The following is a 20,826-nucleotide window of genomic DNA, read 5'->3' as shown; positions in this document are numbered from 1 at the left end:
TTTAATTTATATTCAGCTTATTTTTATTTGCAGATTTATTCAGATTTCTGGTTGATTTTCTACAGTTTTTAGTATTTCTTTTAGTGCTGCAAATTTCTTGTATGTGTCTTTTTAAATAGAACATTTTTTGTGTGTGTGCGTGGAAAAAGCTATGTGAGCTTAACTTCCCCCTTTTTCTTTTGCGTTCTTGTGCCTTTGTTTATTCACTCATGCCTAACAGCAGACTTGGAGGGAAGGAACCGGACATTTCTAGGTAATTGTCCTGTACAAGATAAGGACACACCCGACTGGAGCTTCACGTCTGAGCACAGAGAAAAGGTAAACACAGAGGAAAAGGCTGGTGTGGTGGTGGTGGTGGTGTCTGGATCCTGATGCAGATGATCAGTATTTGATCGCAGCCCTAATTTGCATGAGTGTGAGACGGCGATGGAGGAGTCGAAAATAACTTTGTCGTGTTTATTCGGTGGTTCCACCGGAGATGATGAGGTCTGAGTCCACCCTCTGCAGCTGTGTGTACACTCACTCACTCCATTTCTGTCCACTCTCGATCCATCCACGCCCGTCCTCCCTTCAGCCCATCTGTCATCCCAGACTTCTCTCTTTGATGACAGTCCTCGTTCTTTTCCACCACTTCTGCCTCTCAGGAATGCCATTTTTCATTTCTGTTGGGTTTGTATGGTTTCAAGGGCACTCTGCTCCCCTTCACTCCCTCTCTCCTCTTTCACCTCCTCTGCGTCCTCTCCCTCCTTTATCTCTCCAGACACAAAACCTCGTAAACTTGCAGATGTGCAGGGAAAAGAAAAACAAAATGGGCAGAGCGTTAATTCCTGGCATTTGGGACTCGCCCTTTCGGCCAGGACAAAATGAACCGCGGTCATTTTGGTTTGGTCAGTGTTATTCAGGCCTTTCAAAGTGACCGCAAGTACCAAGCCGCTTTGAAGAAAAGAGTACACAAACACGAGCTGGCACAGTTCTCAACCTCACAACTATATTTGAGTCATTTCTTCCCTCCGAGTCCTTCTGGTTTAGACTCTCACACATGCACAGAGTGTGTTTGCATTAGGCCCTGCTGCAGGGTAACTCCATGAACTAATGAATAACTCAACAGGAAATCCCGGTACACAGTTCTACAAAAAGGTTCAACGTTGACTCGAGGCAGACATTTTGTGTCATCTAAAAATTTTGATGTCAGATTTTGAGTGTTGCAAAGTACGAAGAGTAGTAAAAGTATAAATCAGACATTTGCAGGATGTACAGTATGCAATATATCAGTTTAAATGTGAAGAAATATTAAAAGCTAGCAGGCTAATGTAAACAAAAATAACTAGTAGGTCCTAACCTCACACTTCTAGATGTTTCTATATAGTAATTTTTCATGTGTAGTAATTGCTAAGTTAAAGAGTAAAAAGCTTTGGCTAATGTTATTGTTGCTACAAAATAATGAATGTAACATTATCTTCATTAAGTAGAAGTAGCCTTTTAAATTTTAATAGCATCCTTTATGTGTTTATTTTGGTCATATACGATTTTGTATTTCGTTACAACGCTAACTTCCTTAGCATTAGCTTTCTGACTAAAAAGCATAGATGGATGAAGAACAATTCCTCAAAAGTTAAGTCAAAGCTCCGCCTCCTCCATTCGAGTGGATGGGAAGAGGGCCAAACTAAAACACAGTAATATAAATTTATTTTTTAATGATGGTTTCTGTCATTTTATGTAGCTAATACAATGCTAGTGCTTATACGATGGTCCGGGTGAATCCTCGATTCTGATTGGCTGCGGGGTGTACATTAAAAAGGGATAATGGACACTCAGAAAGACGTTCCGGTCAAATTACCTGATGACAGTTCTAAATCATTGCGCTGGCTCTAGCGCTTTGGTAACCGTGGCAACAGAAACACAGAACATACGTTATTCGACAGTTTATTTATCACAACGGTAATGCAGTTGACAGAAAAATGAGTGATTTTATAGCTAACTTTAACCTATTTGGTGAATCTGATCATTTTGAAGAGTGGGATGCGGCAGAAGAGAAAGAGCAAAGAGAATATGAAAAGAAGGAGATGCGACAGAGATAAATAGTCCGCTCAGCCGCTTCTTGTGAAAGACTTATGATTTAAACGGTAAAAAAACAACATTAACGTATTAATAATTGACCTGATGTTTATTTATTCCGTAAGTGACGATGGTATAAGCGGGATAATGTCCTTCGAGGTGTCCGCCCGACGAGACGTCTCGTCGCCGAGGAGTGCTTGGGTATTATCCCTTACATGTTCAAGTGTCCAACTTTTGTTTTAGTTCATTATTTTATGATGCCAACCACTCCTGGAATCAGTCCCACGGGACCGTGAGAGTATAAATTAATAAATAAATATGTACAATCAAGCATTTATCAATAGGTGGTGCAGGTAATGAACTATACAGTTGATGACGAAAACGGAAGTGGGCGGGTCGTCGATTGCGCGCGTGGATTGCGCGGGCTCCACTGGCTCCACTCCATTCTCGGATCGTACTGCGCAAACTCCAGACTTACAAGATGGTGCCGTCTGTGTCCCCGGTAACTAGTGGGGCCTAATGTAACTCCTTGGTAATATTAAATTAAACGTTGTCTTAATCATGGGAAAAAATAACCCTTTAACTTTAATTGCGTCCTTTTGTTTTTAAGCTTCGTCTAATGAACCTTTCTGTAGCATTAATAAGCTAACTTCCTTAGCATTAGCTTACTGAGTATAAAAAACATTTAGCTAATGTGAGTGCTGCTTCATATTAAATATAACATCGTTTTTATCAAGTGGAAATACATTTTTTTATTAATTTAATAGCGCGCAGAATTATTTATTTACATTTAATCAGTGGTTTAAATTATCGTACTATGTTAGCATTACTGTCCAGCTAACGATCCTACGGTTCCATGGTGTTATCTGAAACACTGTTTTTATCAAACACAAATGCGTTTTTACTCAATTTAATCTGACTAATGTTTAAGTCAAGTTAAATTGTTATAACTTTAACGGCATCAGTCGTCTTTTGTGGTTAAGTCAAATTAATCTTTCTGTTGTGGTGCTATAGTAAATCGGATAGCTATTGCTCGGAAAGCTAATGCTAGCATTGTTGGCAAGTCGCTGGTTTAACTGTTTCTCACGTTTTAGTTGATGTTGGATGTTGTTGTTTTTTTGTTGTTTGTTTTGTTTTTTAATGAACTCATTAGAAAAACATAATGAGTTGACGCTTCGCTGGAGCTTTTTAAAAAGTTGGAGCAGCTTTGATTTGTAGCCCGGAAGTGTCTACTTCGACTACGAGGGTGAACTCTTACTTTTGGGAAAGATTAATCAGTAATATGCTCATAAATGTAATATTAAATTAAATGCACTAGTTGATAGCTTTATAAAACTAGCAGGACAATTAATGTGCGTACACCCAAAACACCATTTGGGTTTTTACCAACTGACTGAAATGAATATTACAATTTTATCTTTACGCTCCACCTTTCATTAAGAACATCATTTATTTATTTGCTCATATTTCGATGTCTGTGAAGGTTGTCAGTCATCCAGGCCATGGTATATTTAAAGGCATTTTAAAAAAGGAAACTGGACTTGTAGAGTTTGTTGGTCCACATCCTCATCCCTATGAATAATGCTCTAACAACCAATTATCAGTCAGAGGCTCCAATCTCAAGGTGTGAATGGGATTGAACCTATTCGGATGAGTGTAGAAACGTCTTCTCAGCAAACTCTACAAGTCCAGTTAGGCAATGTATATTTTTGACACGTCTAATAAATATTTACTTCCTGTTTTCACAGGTGGGCCTCTTCCATATGCTCTCATGGTCGTGAAGAAATACAAGTAGAAGAGTTATGCACATCGCAGATTATCTTGTTGAGGTGCAGGCGATGGAATATAAAGGCGGAAAAAAGAGGAAAAAGCGCGACACTCTCAGCTAAAAGTAAAAAGCAATTTATTATTTTATTGTGAAGAAATACAAAACATTGAAATTCTAGAGTGTGTCCGGCCGCTCGACGTCCTCGACTGCCAGAGACCGAACGCTGAGAGGCAATGAAAAGAAGCAGTCATGAGAAGATGAAAAGATAGATGGGCGGAGGAGAGATGAGGTCTCCCAAAGAGACCACTGGGAGGTGCGGTGATGAGATGTAAGCAGGGCAGTGGAGTTTAAAGACTTGAAAGTGGAGGAGAGGCGGAGGCAGGGAGGAAACTCCCTCCTGGTTATGAACAAATGTTCAGGCTTCGTACGTTCAGAGCGGAGCCGAAGACTGAAGGAGAAACCTATCATCTCGTCCAAGGATTTACAATTGGGAAACAATTTCCGTTTTTTTTTTTTTGTAACATTGGATTAAGAAAGACATCTGGAACCCCAAAGATGTGTGGGTGTGGAGCTGGTTGAATGGATGAATAAGAGCTCAAAGATGATGGGATAAAAGCTTCCAGCAGTTGACGGTTCCTGTGAGGTTTCTGGTTGACTCGCCGCAGGTGTGAACTTTTTTATTTCTTCATGAAAGTTATGAAAAACTCGGAGCAAACCTGAAGACACAGCTCTCAAGTTCTACTCCTTTTTTTTTTTTTTTTTTTTTGCACCTGCTCATCACTGAAATTGCTTTCCAGCCTCCGAGTTTACAACTTCAAAGCCTGGAGCAATTTTCCAGAGGGGCATTGTTTGTCTATATACAAAACACAGCCAAAAAGAGTTTGTAATTATGCTCTCACTCTCATTATCTCTGTTTCTTCTGCTGCACGACTGAGAGGTGAGCTCTTCCTTCAAGTTTAGAGGAGGTAGAGGAGGGAGAGAGAGAGAGGAAGGAGCAGAGGGAGGGAGAGATAAACAGAGGCAGTTTAAAGCCGTAAACACAAACCTTTTTCAGGACCAGTCTGCTCTAAACACATCAGGCATAAATCAGCGCTGTATTTGTCTGTGGTGACTCTGGAGCAGCCTGGGGACAAACTGGTGGTCAGACCGGTAGCACTGGATGAAAGTGAACCTGAAGCGTTGAGCAGAGTGTGAAGGAGAATATTTGTGAGTAAAAACTTTTTATTTATAGGCAGAGAAGACGACAGCAGGGTTAAGTGCAGGGATGACATCAGACGCCTCCTGCAGCCTCCCCTGCTTTTGCAGCAAGATGAAGAGCAGCGGCGGCAGAGTCTCCCAGCAGCGGACGCGATCCACCTCCACCTCCACCTTCCACCCCAGGACCCTGCTCCTCCTGCCCCTGCTGCTCCTGCTCTCCTTCTCCCTGTGGAGCCACCAGGCCGAGGCCGTCGTCCACTCCAGCTTCCGGCGGCTCAGCGGGCGCGAGAAGAAGGAGATGCAGAAGGAGATCCTGACGATCCTGGGCCTGCCGGGGCGACCCAGACCCCACCCGCCCCTGCGGCCGCCCTCCTCCGCGCCGCTCTTCATGCTGGACCTGTACCACGCCATGTCGGTGGACGGCGAGGACGAAGGGAATGAGATAATCGTCAACGGAGCAGCCATGCCGAGGTTCGGGGGCGCGGTGCAGGGGGGCCACGCGGCCCTGCCGACCCTCAGCACACACACGCCTCCGCTGGGGACGGTGGTCAGCGAGGCCGACACCGTGATGGGCTTCGTCAACCTGGGTGAGTTCACGACGGTGTCCACGAACTGGTGCTTTAACGGTTTTGATCCGTCGTAGCAGACGGGAAGTGATGCAGAGCAGGAGAACAGTGGAAACGGGAAAAGATCTCACCAAAGTAAAAGCATGCAAGTTTATTTTAACTTAGTGGAATAGTCTGAAGATTTAAAACGAAAAATGTGTTTTCTGAGTTTTGTCCCACAGTTGTGAGGATCAATGGTTTAGCTTTAATTATTATTTATTTAACCCTCAAAAGAAAAAAATCTCAGACTGGTCCTTAAATTGGAGAACATTTTTATCATCAGTTTCGAATGACAGAGCAGTTTCTTGACTTTGTGGCTTCACTGCAAAATGTAAACTCAGAAGGATGAAATTACAGTGTGTGTTTTTGTGTTTTAGTGTGTGTGTGTGTGTTAGTGTGTGTGTGTGTGAACTCGACGACACTAACAGTGACATGTGTCAGTGCCACCAACATTTTTAGTTTGTTTTAAGTTCCACTAACGCTGTGACGCACGCACAGAGGATCAAACATGCCGGGAGTTTTTTTTTTTAAATTTTATTTTAGCCCAGGGTTCTTAAATCCAGCAGCTTCACTCTGCTGCTACCAAACCGACACGAGTGTGAAGGATCCTCTACAGCTTAGAACATTTTCTGCTTCTTCTCCATCATATAAAGAGACATTAAACTGTTTATTAACGCTTCCATGCAGAGAGTCAATCATTTATGAAGTAATAAAAATGTTTATCTGAGACAGTTCGCTTCTTTAAGTCACCATGTTGAACTTTAGAACCTTTCTAGGGACATTTTTTTACACTTTTCTCATAGATTAGTGGACAAACGATCAAACATACAGGATGTGATCGTCCCTGTAGGTCAAATGGTTGAGTGGGTACCTCACAAACTGAGGCCTTAGCCTCTGTCTCTTTACTTATAACAAGATGCACAGATTACAGACTAAAAAAAATAACTTAAATGTGAAAATTAAGATACTATGGCAGAGACACAGTTGCAGGTTACATCCTAGACTGTTTGTGCTTCCATTAAAACCACAGAGCAGCCGGAGCGATGCCTATCTGTCAGAGAACGAAAATTAAACATCCTCGTCTCAATGGCTTCCTTCCTCCGTCCTCCTGCATCAGTTCACTGTGGGAAACGTCCTCTCCTCTCTCTCTCTCTTTCTCTCTCTCTCTCTGTGCTCGGGATTCTTTAATGAACTCACATCGTAGGTTTGGTTCGCGCCCTGAAGTCGGTCAGTCGACGCAGCATCTCGTCCTCCAAACGGCCGCGATAAACATACGTGACTCACGCCCGTAAGAGTGACCCACAGCGCACGACAGGGCCAGGCTTTTTATTTCACGCTAAAACCATTAAAACCTCATCAACTCTAAATAAAAGGGCAGAAAAAAGGCACCACACATCTAGCACCACAGGACTCGCATGCGACAAAAACGACAACAACATCATCATCATCAAGCCAGGTTTTCTCGTGGGTTTTTTTTTTTTTTTTTTAGGAACCTGGTCAACTTCAGGTTTCTGTTTCACTAACAAAATCAAATCAGTGTGAGTAGTTCATGCTAGTTGAATCAAACAGGCGAGGGTGTGTGTTCCTACGCATATGTAATGGGAAGACACAGCTGGTTAGAATTAAAGGCCCCGCTGACACACACTGAAAAAAGCCAACGGTCCGAAGCGAGATGAAAATACTGCTGTGGAGGGAGCGACTAAAAATACCGGACAGGGCTGCAATTAGTGGTGTGTGTGCTGAGCAGCTGCTGCGGTTCAGGGCACTAAGTGTCTCTAATTACTGTGTGTGTGTGTGTGTGTGTGTGTGTGTGAGTGTGTGTGCTGATATGAGCACGCCCAGCCCATCAGGGGTGTCCTGTCCTTAGTATCTCTATTTACCATGAACTCAGTGTGTGTGCGCCAAACCTCAGTGACCAGAGCTGTTTCGTGTCCATGAAGGGTTCCACAAGGACACAAACTCACACACACACACACACACACACTCACACAAACACACACACACACACACACACTCACACACACTCACACAAACACAGGGTGTTCATCCTGCATCCTTGTCTATACTTACATACACCAATCAGCCACAACATTATGACCAGAAATATTGTGTAGGGTCTCCTCTTGTGCCTCTAAAACAGTTGTGAGTCATCAGAGAATGGACACGGGTCTTTCTTCTGAGGGGGGCCTGATGTTGTTGGGGGGAGGTCTTTGGGTCCCACAGATACTTGGTCAGTTTGGGATCGAGTGTATTTGGAGGTCAGGGCAACACCTTGTGCTGTTCTTTGTGTTTTTTTGTTTTTTTTTTTAGATATTCCTAAAGTGTTTTTGTGTGCATCTTGTCTGCATCCTGCTGGAGATGACTGCAGACATCAAACAGTGTCATTGCTATGGGGGGTGAGGTGTGTCTGGTCTGGTCTAGGTGGGTGGTACATGTCTAAGTAACATCCACATGAATGAATGCCAGGTCCAAAAGTTTCTCAGAAGAACACTGAATTGGTTTAATGTCCTCATACGGGGACATTATGTTAAAGGTTTGCAGCAGCTTCATTTAGACCTGTTGTCCTCATAAGGAGACAGTTTTATCTGCTATGTACTGGAAGCGAAGGGTCAATACACATGTTAATTTATGCTTGTTAACTTTTCTAGTTTGATATGACATGAACATTTAACAAACTCACAGGTACTCGCTTGAGGAAATTGAGATTTCATCGTTTCCAATTCTGCTTTTGAACTTTTTTTTTTGTTTTTTTTCAATAACTACTTCCAGTTCAAAGATGATGTTTATTTTTTATACATCTTAGATCCTACTAATCCCATGTACCCAAAGATCTTAATCTTATCTTAAAGAAATTAAGATGCATTCCGAACATATGTTTGTGGCTCAGGAGGTAAAAGGTTATTTACTTCTCCTGTCAGTGGTCATTATGTTGTGGCTGATCGGTGTGTATCTCAGGTATTTTACTTATTTATCATTTCATTTCTGTACAATAACCTGTCCGTCTAATTTTCTTATCTCTTCTACATGTTCAGCTTTTACTGGATTTTTTTTTTTTTCTTTTAAGTTGTGGTTTTGCAACTTTAACTCAAAGTTTGTTGACACCTCTTTCTCTTCCTTTGTGGCCTCTGCACTGACTCATTTCCCAGCTCTCTCTCGTCTCTTAGTCTCTTCTACACCTTCACTCTGCTGCTCCTCCATTTTCACTTTCTTGCTTCAAAACTAAAAGTTTCCCCAGCAGAAAAGTATCTGTTTTATTTTGGATCTGTTAAATTAAGTTGTAGTTTAGTGTTTGTTGTCCACATGTCCACATGTCCTGATAATATATACTATGTGTGTCTGTGCAGTGGAGCAGGAGCGCGACCTCCTGCAGCCCCGTCCCTACTGGAAGGAGTTTCGTTTCGACCTCACCCCCCTCCCTCAGGGGGAGACGGTGACGGCGGCCGAGTTTCGCATCTACAAGACGCTGACGTTGGGCCAGAGGGCGAACAGGACGTTACACATCTCTGTCTACGAGATCCAGCGAGACAACAGACACAGGTTTCCTCTCACGTCCTCTTTCATTGACACTGACTTCACATGGAGCTAAATCTGTGATTTGACCCCATGTTTCCACTGTAGGACCTGATCTATAAGAAGCTTTAAGCCTTTTTCTTTTTTCCAGATTCAACACTGAAGTTTTTATTGTCATTCTGTAGATGTGTTTACGAGGAGAATCTTTAGTGTCTTAATGTTTATGTTTCCTCTTTTTATGTCGCCAGCTTTGAGCATCTTAGCATTTAAAATTTAAGATCTGCAGAGAATTTATCCAGCTTCTCCTCTAGCGCCACCATGAGGATTAAAATGTGTCAACAACAACTAGATGAAACTGAGCTACAGACCTGCAGGTTTTAAGATGAACTGTAATTTTGTTCATGATCAGAATGAAATGGTCAGAGTGTCAAAATAAAACTATAAATGTTTTCATAACAATCAGGAAAAAACATGTGTTAAACAGGTTCTTTATTAAAGTCTAATGTAGTTTAATGATCTTGAGTGAAACACTGAATCCTCCCAAAGAGCTGGTTTGAAATCGAGTCTGAACTTCGACCTCCTGGTGACTTTAGGATATAAAAACCTAACTGCTTCAGATAAATGCATTGAGGATTTAATTTAAACAGCCTTGACATTCCTCTCCACAAATTCCTTAAATAGGAAACTCTGTGGGTAAAAACTCAGCAGAAACTTGCTTTACCAAAAACTGGTGCAACTAATTTCCATTTATGTCTAGATACTTTACTTTCATTGAGGGTGATAATATAATATTTTAATATTTTATTTCTTCCCTGCATTTTACTTATACTATTGTACTTTATTTAATTATTATTATTGAATTTGATCCATTTATTTTTATTAATTTGTATTTATTTAATTTTACTCGTGTTATTGTATTTTATTCATTACAATATTATTATATTATTATTCTATTTGTATTTATTTATTTATTTTTTGCTTATGCTATTGTATTTTATTAGTTTCAATATTATTTCTATTGTTTAATTTTATTTACTTACATGTTTTTTTTAATTTTTATCTATCTTACACCTGTTTTTCTTTTTTGCCAGTGGTTTGTTTATGTGTAACTGAGCTACTAAAAATAAAGTGTAAATGCTTGTTAAAGTTACTGGTGTGTTGTTTGCAGAGAGCCGGAGCTGGTGCTGCTGGACATGCAGTCAGTGCCTGCAGGGCAGGAGGGCTGGTTGGCCTTCGACGTCACCACCGCAGCCAACCACTGGCTCCTCCACCCTCGCAGCAACCTGGGCATCCGCCTCTACGTGGAGACGGAGGAGGGTGGGGCCACCGCTCTGACGCTCACTAACGTCTTCTATTTTTTTTTAATACATGATGCAAACTCATCTTTTCTCCTCCAGACCGCTCCTTGTCTGCAGGCTGGATCGGGCTGGTGGGGCGCAGAGGCCCCCGCTCCAAACAGCCCTTCATGGTGACTTTCTTCAGGGAGAGTCAGGTCCCGTGTCGGCCGCCGCGAGCTGTCAAGCCTCATCCACGCAAGAGGAAACCCAAATACGACCTCCCGGTCCCCAGCATCCACAGTTAGGTTCCAGACACTCGCACTCCTCCACGTGACTCAGTTATCTTTTATTCTGGACTTTAACAATTAATTATCTGGTAAATTTGGACATGCAAACAACTGGAAGTGTTAGAGCATCGAAAAATGGAAAAGCACAATATAAAACCAATGCATTAGTTTATTATTATTATTATTATTTTCAAAACTAAAGCAAATCAACTTGTTTTCAAAGTAACATTAATGTGTTAGGTTAGTAAGTAGCGTGATGAGCTCTGTAATATGTCATTAGAAACATAATTTTCTTCTGATTTAATTGATAAAAGTCATTATAAGACTCAACCAACACGTTTTCAACAAACTGATTATTCAAGAACAATACCATGATTGTGACTTCTGTGATAGAAACTTCAGAGTCTTGTCTTTCAAAAGAGGCCGAGACCATGAATGACTCCAACATGTTCACGAACAGCATCCAATTCACTTTTTAGTTATTTTCACAAAAAGTACTGGAATAATAAGAGGTTAAATGAAGTTAAGTTATTTTCTGAAAGCTGTGTTTAGTTAAGGTTCCTTTCTCTGAATCATTTTACTCTCATCAGAATGAATCTCTGCTTTGTTTTCCTTTCTGCGTTCAGGTCGGGCTGCAGCCAACAGCGGTGGTCAGCCGTGTAAGAAACACGAGCTCTACGTCAGCTTCAACGATCTGGGATGGAAGGTCAGTTCTGAGCTGTTCATTTAAGTTTTTATTATCGAATCTTTCTCTAAAAACTATGTGGTTTAGTTCAAATTGTGTAAAGTTTTGCACAAATACCTCAAAGTTACGGTGCATTTTTATCAGATTTCCTTCAAATTCCTTAAAGTTTAGATTAGTAGAGAATGTGAACAATCAGAGTGTGTGTGTGTGTGTGTGTGTGTGTGTGTGTGTGTGTGTGTGTGTGTGTGTGTGTGTGTGTGTGTGTGTGTGTTGCATCCTATAATAAAGGTTTAGAAGCACATGTACACAGTAAAGTTGCTGCAAACCAATTCAAAGCCCTCATTCATCAGTGTGGTTATATTTACAACATCTGGAGCGACCGAATGAAGAAACATCTGGAGCAGATGAGACACTGTCTCATTAAGAGTCTTATTTGTGGCTGCTGTGCTGGTTCCTGCGGCTCAGAGATGAACCGATTCTTTCTAGATAATAATAATAATTATTATTATTTTTATTATCAGGACTGGGTCCTGGCTCCCACCGGATACTCTGCGTATTACTGCGACGGAGAGTGTTTCTATCCTCTGGGCTCGTGCATGAACGCCACCAACCACGCCCTCATCCAGCAAGTGGTGAGTTCACGGCTCAGACCTCGCTCTGCTCCGGATACGTAGTCGTAATGTTTGATAGTGCAGCTTCTTATTTACTCAGGAGCGTCTCTGTTTCTCCAGCCTCGTGCAACAGGTCGGTGTTTATATCTGTGCTCTGCTGTCGGTTTGTTCTGTGAGTTATAGTTAACGTGGATCAACCTTTTTTTATCATTATTTTTAGAAACGTCTCTTAGTTGATGTATAGTTTGCAAAACAACACCAAATATTTAAAATAATAAAAGTGCAACAAGTAGAAAACTTTTTCATCTCCTTCACATTAACCAACCTGAACAAACAGACACAGACACAAGCTGCTGTGAACTTCCTCCTTTTTGTTGGAGACTGTCTGATTATTGGTATTTTTTATAATCTTTAAAGTCTTTTAAATGTTTTTATGAGTCTGTCAAAGTTGAATTTCTGTCAGTTGTGACAGACAATAAAATTTATCTAATCTGAGTAAAATAAACACATTAAAAAAAAACCCAGCTTCCTTTAACCCGGCTCACATCTGGAATTTATTATTAAGTTCCAGATTTAAATCAAATTCAGAACAAAAATTAAATAAGCAGTTTAATAAGATTTCTTTTTGTTTTTTACAACTTTGTTTATTGAACAGGTTTAGTTCGGTGGTAAAACATTTATCAAACAATTGTACATGCGTATAATTATGCAACATTATTATTATTGTTGGAACATTTAAAAGATAAAGGAAGTGATGACCCGTGGATCTTTGAAAACCCGTGTGAGAAAAAACCTTCAAGCAGATAAATTTCATACTTATTTTAATGTAAATCCTGAGTCTTACTCCTGTTGTTTTTATCTTCCATCTATTTTATTTGTGTTGTGTGAGTTGCTGTCTGTTCTTAAACGTTACGACTGTCTTGGCCGAGCTTCTCTGGGAAAAGAGGTCATTGTTTTGGGAGTGACCTGATTAAATAAAGGCTAAAAACAATAATACATTTCACAGCTACACATCAGTTTATCCTCTAGTCTCTTCCCACCCTGTGAACAAACCCCTTTTAGGTCAGAGACACACATACACTCAAACAACCAAAATAAACAAGTGAACTTAGAACTAGATTACGCCCTCTGCTGTTTAAAACGGGAATTCATTTTCCATCTCAGCTGATTTTAATCACTTATCGATTATTAACGATGCATTTTCAGTTTTAATTGTTCTGTTTTAAATGCTGCTTTTATTCCTTCATCGTAACGACATTAACTTCCGTGCTAACGTGTATTTTTATTGTATTTCTGTATTTTTTTTTAATCTTTATGCTGCTTTAGTTTCTATTTTGTTGTTTTTGACCAGACAGTGACAATAAAAACCTCTTATTTCTTATCTCTGCTTTATCCTATTAAAAGAGCTGAATGGTTTGTTGATCTTGTGTCTTCAGGTCCATCTCCTGAAGCCTGACGAGGTTCCTAAAGCCTGCTGCGCCCCCACCAAGCTGAGCCCCATCTCCGTCCTGTTCTACGACGACAACAACAACGTGATCCTGAAAAAGCACCGGAACATGGTGGTGAAGACGTGCGGCTGCCTATGAGGCGACAAGCGTACGTGGACGGTGGTTTTATTTATTCCAGACGTGAACCCTGAACCCCAGATCTGACGTAAGCAGCTCTGTCGTGCGTTTGAGGGCTGACTTAGGATCCACATCTGGACTGGAGACCAGTTTTTAAAGTTCACTGGCTCCAAATTAACTCTTTAATTCAGATGCTTTATTTTTAGATTGAAGTATTTTCTAGGACTCCAACAGCTGAGTGTTAAATCTAACTAATAACTAACGTAAATGCACAGACGTGTGTGCATCAGTTGGTGGTTACAGATATTTTTTACAGGACTTATTTACTTGAATCTAATAAAAGCTCAAATATATTTATCCAACACGTCCGTCGAGGTGAAGGCAGATGATGTTAGATGGAAGTGGATCCATCAGTGATGCCTGATTAGTTTTTAATTAACCGACGAACACGAAACCAAATCTATATGAAGAGATGATTGAGCTGTATTCGTTTATTAAAGAGCTGATATTATCTATAGTTTGAGACAGACTGTAAATAAAACACATGTCATTTCAACACGTTTGCATCAAGTAAATTTAATAATTGGCTGATTATTGATTTTATATCGATGTCTCTGTGTCTGCGTGGGTTTTGTCCAGCTTCATTCCAGCCTCTAAAGACAATTTCACTTAGTTCACTCAAGGCTTTTATAAAAAAAAAAATAGTCTGATTGGAACTACATTAACATAAATATTGTGTGGACTGAATAAATAGTGATTTATGAGAATACAAGTGAGATAAGACGAGTCTTTATGATTCTTCAGGGAAGGAAATTTTGTCTAATAATCAAACTTGGACCAAATTTTATTTTTTGTTCTTTTGTAATCTCAGATTTCTAGTTTCTTACTTTAGGCCTTTAAGGAGAAAAGTTTGAATCCTGTGTACGTGTCAGAATTGAGTTTGGTCCCTAATATTTAACCCTTATGTTTGTACATTTTTTCCATCATTCTGACTGTATTTCACCTTGTGGTATGAATTTCTGCAGGAATTTTTCTTTTTAGTCGCAGTCATTTATATTCTCATGATGCATTTTGCACCATCTGTAAATCTTCACAGCAAAAAAATATCCAGATGGTAGTAAATCTGAGGAGGGTTAAGTATCTGTACTACTCATTATATCCTTCTGTTTGTGCGTTTTACCGGCCAAAATATTCACTTTCTACCTGAGAAATCCCATGTAAGAGGTCATAATGTTATGGCTAATTCATCAAGTTTAACAGAAACACAACAGACAACCGGTCACATTAAATACATCGTTCAATTTATTGAAAAGGGTAAAAAAAAAATAGTACAGTGAAAGCAAATCGGTTAAAGTTTTTTGTGCCTGCTTGTGAAAAATAAGAACCGAAAAAAAAATAAGGACTCAGTCATTTCTTCAACTACATGATTTAAACTCTCTCTCTCCAGGGGCTACTTACAGTTTCTTTAAAACTACAACTGAAAGTGTGAACGTTTGTTAAAGCAATTTTACAAAAACAAAGGATTGGGAGTTATTGCCGTGGTCGGATCGGAGGACGACGCTGTGAGGTACTGTTGTGGTGCTGTGAGGTGTTTTCTGAGGAGGAGGAGGACGAAGCCGTGTCTCCTCCACAGAGCGAGGAAACCTTTTAGTGAAAGTGTCGTCTCTTCCTGTGTTTCAAAACTATTATTATTAGAAGTTTTCGCAGGCGTTTTCTTGCTGGTTCTGCTCATTAGGAATGTGCCCCCTCCTCCCTCCTCCGTCTGGAATAATAAGGTAGTTGTACACAATAAATATAAAAGTGGGCTGCTGGTGTACGTCTGCCCCCTCATCACCGACTCCTCCTACACAAACATCTGATCCCAACCCGCTGTCGGGTCCCAGTGCACGTCTTCAGTCTCCTTCAGTGATTCAACGTTAGTCCGTGGTCGTCGTGTGTCTGGAGGCAGCGACAGGTTTTAATTAGTCAGGTGAGTGATTCAGTTGTTTCTTTAACATTCAGCTGGGTTACGTGTGCGACAAGCAGAGCTCTGCTGTACGCAAGCTGCATTTGAGTAAATCTCATAATTAATAAAACCCAAGAGTGATTCTGACTTTTGTGACAGAAACGTCAGAGTCTTGGTTTTCAAAAGAAATGAAAAACATGAATGAGCTCCGAAATGTTCAAGAACAGCATTAAATTTACTTTAGCTACGTCCTAAATACGAGTTTTTTTTTGCACAAATGCTGGAATGATAAGAGGTTAACTATTATTTGCTAGTTGCTAGAACATGTGACGACATGGACGATATTTTAGCATTTCTCCTCTGTCCTTCCTCACATAAATAAACTCATCACCTGATGTTCACACAAAGTGTTTACATGGTTATTAGGAGGTAATATTAAAAGGTTTATGATGGAGACAAACTGTATTTACAGTGAATATTAGTTGAACACAAATGTCCACGGTTAATAAAAGTTAAAAAAACAAACAAACACAGCTTAGCACCACTCACCCATGCTGAGGTGAAGCCCTTTACGCCTGGACGTCTGCCAGCTCAGGAGGCATCGGGGACTTGGGGTGTTTGCTCTCAAAGTGCTGCTTGAAGGTTTTGGGGTCCGGCATCTGAGTCTGAAAGAATAAGAACAAATAAATCAGATGATGAGTTGATTTTTCATCTTCAACAACAACAACAAAAAAAACTGATGACGAGATGAGATCTCTCAGTGTCACATCATAATTAACAGATAATAATGCACTAAATTCAGGAAACGGCTCAACATAAATACTTAAATGTTTCTGATAATTGTGGCCAAACATCAACAGAACAAACTAGTAAATTAACAAATGAAGAACAACACATTAATCCACAAATAAAGACTTTTACAACTTGTAGCTAAAATGTGAAGTGGGCTGAGCTACAGAAGACATTAAATTGGATTTTGTTTTCACACTTAAAAAGTTAAACTATTTCAGGGGTCACATATTTAACCAGACCAGTAACATAATAAATAACCTATGAATAACATCATTTAATGAACTATCCTTTTACAAAACACACAACCTGAAATTTCTTTTAAAAAATAAATAACTGTGCTGTTAAAAGTAGAATCACTCTGCTTTGAAGAAATTATCCAAGACATTCATGTTCCCTCAAAGCTGAAAAACAAATGAATTATAAGATCTGGACCAAATTGATTACTGGATGTAAAACCAATGTTCTTCAATGAATAAATAATTAAGGTTTGTGATGGAAATTTGTCTTTCCAAATAAAAAAAAGTGAAATTTCGACACATTGCTGCCATCTGCTGTTTAGTTCTCTCAACTCTCTGTGTTATTTTAATAATAATAAAACAGCCTGATTCCTAGTTTACAAATTAGGAATCTGTGACAATTTATTGGAAAAAATGTCTTTTTTGACATTTCCATCACGGTTCGTATGTTTGACACGTCTGAACTATTTAATCTCGACAATAAAAGATTCTGATTTACAACTATGAGGCTCATGTTGTCATAGTCATACAAGACAAACTCTCTCAGAGATGTGGAAACCATCAGTGCAGATGGAGAGGATTTAAGAACCGCTCCAGCTTCACAGACAGACTCATGATGTCTTTACTAATATTCACCCAAATAAGAGCTGCATGCTCTCAAATAACAAAAACATCCCTCACTAGTGGTTGTCTAGAGTCTGACACAAGCTTCAGTGTGGCTGTTACACAATCAGCATTAATAAGTCATAACTAATTACAACAAGTGATGCTTTGTATAAATGAGAAGTTACTTGCTTCGTCTGCAACTCTGTCATTCTTTTTTGCTAATAAACATTAAAAGAAAATAGATTTGATAACTTATGTACGGAAGCCCTGAGTGACCATATTATTATTTCCTCAGTTTTCCTGTGATAATGAGTTCATTTCCTCCGTTTTCTCAAGACCTCCAGAAACGTTACCTAGCAAACATTAAAGCACAAAATAAACGGCTCAGCTTATAGCAGGCCTATCACATTGGGTTTTTCCAAGATAACGCGCAATTATATTCAAACTTCCAGATTCAAACCTGTCTGTCAACCAGGAGCTGGATCTAACGTGGAACCAGCTCTCAGAAGACCACGTCAGAGCACTGTAGTAAGAGTTAGTATCCCCCTTTCTCAGAGAGGACTCTGGTGTTAGTGTCTGATACTGACCCGGCAGACGGGGCAGGTGTGGACCAGCGCTGCCTTGGCTGCAGTCTTCTGGTCGGCGCCCTGAGATTTCTTCTTCTCCGCTGCCTTCTTGGCGTTCTTCTGCTGGGACTGAATCTTCTGCTGCCCACGAGCCATGGCCCTCAGCTTCGACCTGCAGGAGGAAAGACAACACGTCAACTTTACTGCTTTTAACGCCATAACCACTGAGCATCGCTTTAGTTTTCTCACACAATGACAGAAACGGATCTGTCTTTAACTAATAAAGCCACAATGAACCATTAAGGCACAGTGCACATTGCATTCAAAAGCAGTCCACTTATCAAGACGAGGTAAATTAGACTGTCACAGTAAAATGTCTCTCTGCCTTCATCACATTTGAGTTGGCTCATGAGTAAACTTCTTTTCATTTTTAAAATTTTTAAGCAAAAGTTGTAAAGAAAACCACTATTTACACCCAGAGAGAAAGAAAGAAAAAGGAAAAACTGCAGCAGTTTCCCTTCATATAGCCACAAACTCTCTCTCTATAACTATAATAAAAGCTATAGAGTAATGTCAGTGTAATTATTGGCTCTTTCTTGCAACGTTACAGTGACACAACCACAACGTCCCCAAAATATGACCAAACCATCACTGCACACAGTGACCAAACCTCTCCTACTATTTACAGTAGTATGATACAAAACCCACATAGACATCTGTTACTCCACCACAGCTAGAACTAAATTACACTTGCCAGATCATTAGGTACACGAGCAAAAACAAATTCATTCTCATATGACAGTCACGAACCAAATAAAGACCTGGTGGAGGCTGAGGTTTGTAGAAACATTAAAACTGTATCATGTTGTACCAAGGCTCATTATTATTTTAACATTTCAGTCAAGAAACACTTTTTAATCTGATCTCATTTAACATCCTCCAACATGATGGTCCAGTTGATTTACCAGATGTTATGTGACGTTTTAACAACATGAACTGGACTAAATAGACTATCTGATGCTTTCACTGCAGCCTCCAAACTGAAAAAATGAACAAACATTTTTCTTGAAGGTAGAGTTTATGATGGCACTGTTGTTTAAGTTGACAGTGTCGTTTATTTGCATTACAAATCAGTCTCGATACCAATAAGTACCAATGCTAAACATTAGCTCACCCCTATCTGTAATATGCTCAATGTTAACTACACCACAAACAGAATAGAAAATAAGATAACTGTGTAAAAAAATACTCTTAAAACCAAATTTCTAAATGGTTTTGAAACCATTTAATCAACAATGCTAGCTAACAGTTAGCCACCGACGACCACACCAAAACACCGCGAATCCCCTTAACTCGTCCATTTATTGAACTGTAACCGAATAACACGTCAATTACAGTCGCTGCTTATTTGACATCGTTTATCAATAAAAAATGTTGACTTTGATAAATTAAAGGGGGAGGCCTTTCCTCACTCTCTTAGCTTAGTTAGCCGGGGAAGCTACAATAGCATTTCACTGAACGGTACTAATAATACAAATAATACAAAGTCAATATAGGAAAGGGAAACACTGCAGGATATAAATCAGTTTTATGTAAAAACTAAATAATTTACAGCTGTTTAACTGTAAGAAATGCTTGATTTTGAGGCAGATTTTACCTTCGAGATGTGACTCTTGTCTTCGCTTCTTTGTCGTTTTTCCTCTTTGAACGTTACGGGAAACTAAGAAGGTGTTGAAACAAGACGCGGAGGCGAGCAGCGCCCCCAGCAGGACTGGAGCGGAACCACAGGACTGGAGCAGAACTACACCTGAAGATTAGAAAAGATGCTGTAACAACAAAAAATAAAAATAAAATAGAATAAGATTCACAAGTGAAAATGAATCCATTCTAATAGAATAGTTCTGCACTAAGTGTCATCTTTGTAGCTGGTGGTAATTCAACTAGATCTCAGGTGTCAAACATATAAAGTTTCCCACCAGAGGGTCTAGTTCCTCAGCATGAATTTGCAAAGTGCAAAAATTACCCAGAAGACTGCAAGTTTTCAATGAAATATATGAATAGCTGCTACCTCTAATTTATCCACTGCTTTAGAAAAAAAGTGGACAGAACACAACACCAGGACTAAACAGCAATGTGCACAAATTGCATTTATTTTTTCTTAAGAAAGATCATTTTTTGAGGATAGTTTATTAAATATAAGGGAATTATCATTATTTACACGATATTATGCTGTTATCTCTCTGGTCCGTCCACATTGAGATCTAATTGGACTGAATGTGGCCTCTGAACTAAAATGAGTTTGACACGCCTGAACGAGATGATTCATCATTTTTACAGGATGTAGTTTGATGCGCTGTTCAACTGGACTGAATTCAACCTGACTAAAATGTCAAAATAATCGGGGCATGTATCGGTACAACACAGAGTTCACTGGCACAGCAACGAAAACACAGTTCATCGTTATTTACAACTACTGGAGACAAAAAAAAATGCACAACTGTTAAAATATTCCTTTTCACTAGTGTATCTAATTAACTGGCAAGAAATTCTCACGATTTAACTTAATTTTTTCCGGCTTCTAGTAAAATGATTCAACCACAAGTGAGCAAGTGTCCAAAATCAGACTTTTGCCTCATCAAAATGAACTAAACATAGTTTTAAAAAAATAAATAAATAAAATAAAAACAATAATAAGGTTTGGATGCATCAGCAACAGACGAGCCTGATGAAAAAGTTTGCGATTTGGGGCTGATCACAAAATGTTTTGTGCATTAGAAATTTTCCAGCACGTCCCCATACTGTTGCACATGTTTGAAATAACAATAACAATAATAATATTAAAAAAACAAACATTTAGACCTGTGTATTATTTGAATATTGAATGCAAAATAATTATAATAATGTATATTCATAAACAGCACCAGGCCGAGTTTAACATAGAACATGTATAGGATGTGGAGGGTCCCTACTTAATCTTTGGGCGTCCTTGTCCTAAAAGACATTGAAGACTTCTGCTATAGATCACGATGACAGCAAACAAGCTTTTCTGCAGAGTTGCAACAATGAAATAATGGACACATGTTTTCTTTTGCATCTTGTGGATGGTTTGGGTGCTTCGTTT

The 20,826-nt window shown here is 39.5% G+C and overlaps 2 protein-coding genes across 4 annotated transcripts; one reads left to right on the top strand and one right to left on the bottom strand.

Annotated features, from left to right (window-relative positions):
- The first annotated feature begins 3,893 nt into the window (after positions 1–3,893).
- Positions 3,894–14,169, top strand: bmp8a (bone morphogenetic protein 8a). 3 transcript variants are annotated; one of them, XM_047605966.1, is made up of 8 exons: positions 3,894–4,488; positions 5,055–5,607; positions 8,970–9,162; positions 10,304–10,452; positions 10,533–10,712; positions 11,326–11,405; positions 11,906–12,016; positions 13,432–14,169. In XM_047605966.1, exons 2-8 carry the CDS (start codon positions 5,088–5,090, stop codon positions 13,579–13,581), a joined length of 1,383 nt encoding a protein of 460 aa, XP_047461922.1. In that variant the 5' UTR covers positions 3,894–4,488; positions 5,055–5,087; the 3' UTR covers positions 13,582–14,169. The 3 variants fall into 3 exon arrangements, with proteins under 3 accessions (XP_047461922.1, XP_047461924.1, XP_047461923.1); XM_047605968.1 differs by lacking the exon at positions 3,894–4,488 and adding an exon at positions 4,520–4,760; XM_047605967.1 differs by lacking the exon at positions 3,894–4,488 and having other exon boundaries at positions 4,779–5,607.
- A 670-nt stretch (positions 14,170–14,839) lies between these two features.
- On the bottom strand, positions 14,840–19,457 carry zgc:91910 (Zinc finger protein 706-like). The gene is made up of 4 exons (XM_047605969.1): positions 19,363–19,457; positions 17,727–17,877; positions 16,055–16,170; positions 14,840–15,498 (listed from the first exon to the last, which is right to left on the bottom strand). The coding sequence occupies exons 2-3, from the start codon at positions 17,859–17,861 to the stop codon at positions 16,075–16,077; spliced, it is 231 nt and encodes a 76-aa protein (XP_047461925.1). The 5' UTR covers positions 17,862–17,877; positions 19,363–19,457; the 3' UTR covers positions 14,840–15,498; positions 16,055–16,074.
- Positions 19,458–20,826: the final 1,369 nt, after the last annotated feature.

This window comes from Mugil cephalus, chromosome 14 (genome assembly GCF_022458985.1).
Source record: "Mugil cephalus isolate CIBA_MC_2020 chromosome 14, CIBA_Mcephalus_1.1, whole genome shotgun sequence".
NCBI lineage: Eukaryota > Metazoa > Chordata > Actinopteri > Mugiliformes > Mugilidae > Mugil > Mugil cephalus.
Note: the sequence above shows the minus strand (reverse complement) of the source record. Positions and strands in the feature narration are given on the sequence as shown.

Bases quoted from the DNA above. Each gene is read 5' to 3' on its own strand.
- bmp8a (XM_047605966.1), top strand. From the start codon at position 5,088: ATGACATCAGACGCCTCCTGCAGCCTCCCCTGCTTTTGCAGCAAGATG. The intron at 5,608-8,969 runs GTGAGTTCACGA...GTGTCTGTGCAG, and splicing joins GATGGGCTTCGTCAACCTGG to TGGAGCAGGAGCGCGACCTC. The intron at 9,163-10,303 runs GTTTCCTCTCAC...TGTTGTTTGCAG, and splicing joins CAGCGAGACAACAGACACAG to AGAGCCGGAGCTGGTGCTGC.
- zgc:91910 (XM_047605969.1), bottom strand. From the start codon at position 17,861: ATGGCTCGTGGGCAGCAGAAGATTCAGTCCCAGCAGAAGAACGCCAAG. The intron at 16,171-17,726 runs GTCAGTATCAGA...TTATTCTTTCAG, and splicing joins ACACCTGCCCCGTCTGCCGG to ACTCAGATGCCGGACCCCAA.